The sequence below is a fragment of the Canis lupus genome, chromosome 11, assembly GCF_011100685.1.
Source record: "Canis lupus familiaris isolate Mischka breed German Shepherd chromosome 11, alternate assembly UU_Cfam_GSD_1.0, whole genome shotgun sequence".
NCBI classification, from domain to species: Eukaryota; Metazoa; Chordata; class Mammalia; order Carnivora; family Canidae; genus Canis; species Canis lupus.
The window spans coordinates 48,396,235-48,402,234 of record NC_049232.1 but is presented as its reverse complement, the minus strand read 5'-3'; the positions used below and the strand labels follow the sequence as shown (position 1 = coordinate 48,402,234).

The window sequence follows — 6,000 nt, the reverse complement described above, 5'->3', positions numbered from 1 at the left end:
CCTTCAAAGTAAGGGTTTGAAGAGAGCATGTGAAAGCCTCTGAAACTGCTATCTCTGGTCATTATAGTAAGTAAAAATTAATAACGTACCTTCAGGAGATTCTGGAAATGAGGGTCACCTTTAAAGATCTAATGATGTATGGTGGTTATCCTCATTATATCCTCATTTTATTAACAACTCTGGTCCTTCAAAATCAGATGAATACTGGAGTATGACAGCAGCCTACAAACTCAATGAAATAAGCCCTTACCACATCTCCTCCACAGTTGAAGCCACTCTGCTAGATTTAAAATGCCTCAGGCACATAACATGTGGCCACTGATTTGAAAAATGCATTATTTTTTTATTCAGGTCAGAAAAAGAGATGAGAAATTTTGCAATCACATGGAGTTTTATCCCAGAAGTATGATTTTATCCCAGAAGTATGTTAATTATCCAGCTATATGTCATAATAGAGTCTGAAGAGATCTGAACTTTCTGAATATTCTGTAGAACATTATATTGCTCAGCCTCTTTCATGGTATTATGCTTATTAGGTTAGATGAACAAAAAGTGGAGAACTAGATAAGACATATATATTTCAGAAATGAAAGATAATCCTTATGAAAAATCAGTAACCTGCAGCATCGATAAAATTTTTAAGGGTCCAATGATCAGATATGAACTGGAACATCCCTTTCAAAGTATGAGTTAATTTATTATACCTTGAATTTCCTTCCATGAAGACAGAGTATAGTAAATATAATACCCAATAAGGCTTTTAATATTCTGGAGGCAGCATATCCCATATATTGAAATACTATTTCAACACATATACTGGGTCACATGAAAGACTATTGCTTGGGTGGGGCTCATAACAAAAAAGAATCAATGAAAGATAAAGATTGGAAACAAGCTTGATGCAATGAACAATAGGCTAGACAATGAACAATAGGCTGGAAGAAGCAGAGGAACAAATTAGTGACCTAGAAGACAAAATAATGGAAAATAATGAAGCTGAACAAAAGAAAGAAGAATTATGCAACATGAGAACAGACTTAGGGAATTCAGTGACTCCATCACCTGTAATAACATTTATATTATAGGAGTGCTAGGAGAAGAAAAGAGAGAAAATAGGGCAGAAAATTTATTTTAAGAAATAATAACAGAAAGCTTCCTTAATCTGGGGAAGGAAACAGATATCCAGATTCAGAAGCCACAGAGAACATCCATCAAAGTTTCTCAATAGCAAGTCAGAAAAGAGTGACATGATATATTCAAAGTGCCGAATGGGAGATATAAAGAGTTTCCTAGAAAATAAATAAATAAATAAATAAATAAATAAATAAATAAATAAATAAAAAATACAGAACAAAAACAAAAGCAAACTAAAGGAGTCTGTGACCACAAAACCAGCCCTGTAGGAAATATAAAAGGGGACTCTTAGAGTGCAAAAGAGATACCAAAAGTGACACAGACAGGAAAGAATCAGAGAACTCTCCAGAAAAAATGACAAAACAAATAAAATGGAACTAAATACATAATCTGTCAATAATTACTTTGGATGTAAATGGACTGAATGCTCCAGTCAAAAGATAGTGTCAGAGTGAATTAAAAAAAAAAAAAAACAAAAATAAAAACAAAAAACAAAAAACAACCCATTTATACGCTGCCTGAAAGACACTTATTTTATTTATTTATTTTTAAGGATTTATTTGTTTATTTTAGAGAGAGGGAGACAGAGAGAGAGAGAGAGAGAACAAATGATGGAGGGGCAGAGAGCAAGGGAGAGTGCCCTCTCCCTTGTGCAGTGCCCTCTAGACTCTATCCCAGCTAATCCCACTGACCTTTAAAACTCCAGGCTTTAAACCCTGCTGGTTGCAAGAACTCATGAAATTCAGCCCCTCTCTTTTTCTAAGCCAATGACTTTAGGGAAGTGTTCTCCTTATGAGTTTCCTTGTGTGCTCCTCTCTCTCATCCTTTTCCATGATCACAGCTCCCTCCCCACCACAGCAAAAGCAATCCACTTTTCCCCTAAACTACATCTCTATACTTCCTATCTTCCTTGACGTGGCCTCTTCTCTCCCTTTAGTTGTTGAGTTTGTTCTGTCAGCCTTCAGATCAATTTCTGGGATGTTTAGGATGATTTCAAAACTATATTCATTTTTAAAAGTACCCTTGCTTGCTTTTGAGCCCGTTAGAAGACCACAGTCCACCAAATGACAGTGCAGCCAAACCCGTGTCACAAGAATATGCGTGATATTCAAGTGATCATTGCCCAGTTTTCAGTATGAATGAGCAAGTGCAGCAGCCCTGGTGTTAAATAGGCATGATGACTAGGAGCACAGACTGTTTGGCTTGGAGGGTCTAGGTTGTGCCACTGGTTGGGTCACAAATACCAATAAAAATGTTAGCTGATAATGAAAGGGATCTAGAATGAATGGAAAATAATATAAGTTGACACCTCAAGACTAGTGTCAGTGATGGGGTTGTGGTTTTTCTCACCAGCTTTCTTAGTTTCCCACAGGGAGCAAGGAAACTAGAATGTTGTAGATCCTTTTCCTTGATTGTGTATGAAAAAGTGCATCTGAATAATAGAAAGAGAAATGGTCTCTCCAGAACTCCTCGGTGGTTTGGCTTAGGACTTATTTCTCCAGCAGACGTCACATGCTGGCTACTCTATCTACCTAAACCTTATTCCCCCTTCCTTCTGCAGTTATTAATTCCCAATGAATATCCAGCATGCCAAACTTCTCAGTGTCTGCTTACAGAGAACTGACTTATAACACAGTAATGTAGAGATATGTCTAGCATAAGGACTATTCATATCACATCTAGACTTTTGTGATTGGTTTTAGGAAGAACCCTCTATCTAAGCTCTCCAGTGCAGGAGAAATAAGACACATATAACTATTTAAATATAGTTATTAAATTAAGTAAAATTTAGAAAATTCAGTTCTTCAGTCACATTTGCCACATCTCAAGTGCTCCACAACCACATGTCACCAGTGACTGTCATAATGGAAAGAGTATATCTTGAACATTTCCATTTTCATAGACCTGGACTGTTCCATATTGGACAGTACTCATATAGATGATATAAAACATCTGACACAGATTGTGATAGGTACCAACTCAAATAAAAATGGCTAAAAGAATAGATTGTATTTAACCAAAACAAGATAAGCGTCAGGAGAGGCATGTTAAGTCACCATAGGACATGAGTTTTCAGGGACTTAATTATTATCACAGATTTTCTTACTGATTTCATGTCTCTGTCATGTGTTTGTTTATTATCACTAGTGGTGAATATTCTTATCCTTCTGGACGTAGGTACAAATTAGAGGAAACATGATTTCTGTGAATTACAACTTATATTGCCTTGGATATCTCCAATATAAAAATGGTAATAGTCTACATAGTTAATAATTTTGGTAAGTAAAATATCCTATCAAAAGAAGTACCATCACAGATATCACTATCTGCAAGTTTCTATGTTTTATTAAATAAGAAATGTGATTTTTGAGGGATTCATTAAACTGTTAAATTATCTATTAATCACAAGGGCCAAAAATATAATAGAAATAAACCTATGAATTATGTAAAAGAATCTCTTAAGTAATTATTAATTTTCATAAAATATAAATCCTTACAATTTACTTAAGTGTGTATCAAAATGAATTTCCATTTAATGTGTCTGACTGGAAATTTCTTTTATAAAGAGGCTGCAAATACTGTAAGAAATATCTTTAACATTTCATTGCTACAGATGTATGGATAGTCTATCTTTCATAGATGAGGAAGTTAAATGGTGAAGACAAGTGTGACATACACATGTAAGCATATTACATGTCTGTATTTGTTTATTTTTCTAAGAATCATTACTGCAGGGGCACCTGGGAGGCTCAGTAAGTTAAGCATCTGCCTTTGGCTTGGATCATGATCTCAAGGTCTTGGGATAGACCCTTCATTGGGTTCTCTGCTCAGCAGAGGATTCTGCTTCTCCCTTTCCCTCCCCCCACCCCCAGCTTGTGCTCACTCCCCTTCTCTCTCTCAAAAAAAATAAATAAATAAAAAAAAAGAATCATCTTTGCAAAGGGAATTTGGGGTTTAAGTACCACATTTTTCGCTTACAGCAGAATAAAATTTACTTAAACAAGAAAAAAAAATCCACCAAATGAGAAGTTTAAACACATGGCACTGTTAAATATTGCTCTACAATTTTACAACATATTGAAGTTTATTGATTATACCTGAAAATATTTACAACATGATACAATTGTCAAAGCTCTTAGTGACACTGTATAAAAATGAGCCTTACATCATTGATAAATGTTTACTAACTGTTTTCTATTGGATTAGGGCTCAAATTGGGCTTCATAAATAATCCAAGTATTTCACAATAGCATTAATATCTATGAATATCACAAGAATCAGCAAGTATATTTTTGTTTTTTAATTTTGTCTTATTTTTTATTTTTGATCTTCTACTGAAGCCTGATAAATAATGACTTAAAATTAGGATCAGGAATCTTCTAAAAATAGTTGTACTTTTGTGCAAGGCAAAACAATATTGCATTTGATATTTTAAAATGACTGTAACAGCAACAACAAAAAAGACTGCAACAGGTACTTTGAAAGCTGGTTTATCCTCTGCTATTTGATATAATTGTGGGTTAGTTAAACAAGAAAGCAATATATGGACAAATTAGTTGAAGGTAAATAATAATAGTCTTGAAACTTGCAAATGACCTTTGAGTTGTACATGAAAATGTAGATTAAATAATAAAAGTTATTTATTATCCTGAATAAGTTATAAAGTAATCAGTGAATTAAAGCCTTGAAGATCATATTTACAGTTATGTTAATGTTTCCTTTGATTTCAACTTTGGTGGTTATACAATATGCTATGATGATAAGTAATCTATGGTTGTTTGGGGGGATAAAATTATTTAAAAGATGCCCATCAGATTATGGGGAAAATAAGCATTTTTTCTATCTGGTTTACCATAAGCTATGGAATCTAATGTAGGAAAAAAGTCCTTTGACTAAGGGTGATGGCATTTGAAATCTTCAAAAAATGTTTTCAACTGCCTAAAGAACATAAATATACATGGTAATCTAGGAGGAAAAGAACCAAAATTTGAGACATGAAACAGAAGTTTGAGAAAGGGCTTCATGTTTGTAAAAATATAAAAATATATATCATAGGAAATCGCTCTGTGTCTTACATTGTTGGAAATGCCTTATTTATTATATTATTATTATTTGAAGTAATTCTGTGTTGTTGGTATTTTCTTTTCATTTGAAAGGTGATGAACTATCACATAGAAGGTATCAGAGCTAGGACTCTAACTTCAAAACTGTGCGTATTCTCTCCTATCAACTTTAATTTGTATTAAGGAACATACCTTTAGGTTAGATTTACATGTTAGTTTAATATGCTAAGCATATCACATATTTAGGATACATAAAATTAACTTAGGATAATGCTGACAATTGTATTAGAAAGTTAATAATAAAACTACAGTTGTCATGATGATGACAGTTGAGTTACAGTCATAATATCTGTGAAGAATATGCCCTTAAATATCTAAGGTAGAAACAAATTTTTGCAATGGAGCATGTTAAAGGGTTAACTCTGTGAATGCCCAGACTATTTAGAAATGACTTGCATTGATTTGGCTTCTCAGACAGAAAAGTAATCCTCTCCTAAAAGTTTTACCATTAATATACCCTAACTCCCACCAAGAATTACAGTGCCTTAAAAAATTAAATCTACTTTAAATATAATAGATTCTATTTCATTCTAGCAGTGAATAGTCCAGTGGTTACAGGGAATTCAAGGTTTGCATGTTCTTCGCTTATCATAAGCAGACATAGTACAGAGATTACCTGTGAATGGAATAGGGAAGAAAGGGGGGAAAAAAGCAATTGCTGTTCTCCAGTATTTGAACAGACAGTTGCAATTAGCTTTCTAATGAGTTTGAACAGAGCCTAAGAGGAGATAGGAGCTGTGTA

At 33.8% G+C, this 6,000-nt stretch overlaps 1 protein-coding gene across 1 annotated transcript in view; it reads left to right on the top strand.

Moving 5' to 3' along the window:
* Positions 1-586: 586 nt before the first annotated feature.
* The window catches only part of LOC100855832 (chorion-specific transcription factor GCMa-like), a 70,703-nt gene continuing 65,289 nt past the window's right edge, over positions 587-6,000 (top strand). Inside the window, 1 exon segment of the mRNA XM_038553285.1 lies at positions 587-683. Within this exon segment, the coding sequence (XP_038409213.1) occupies positions 587-683 (97 nt within the window).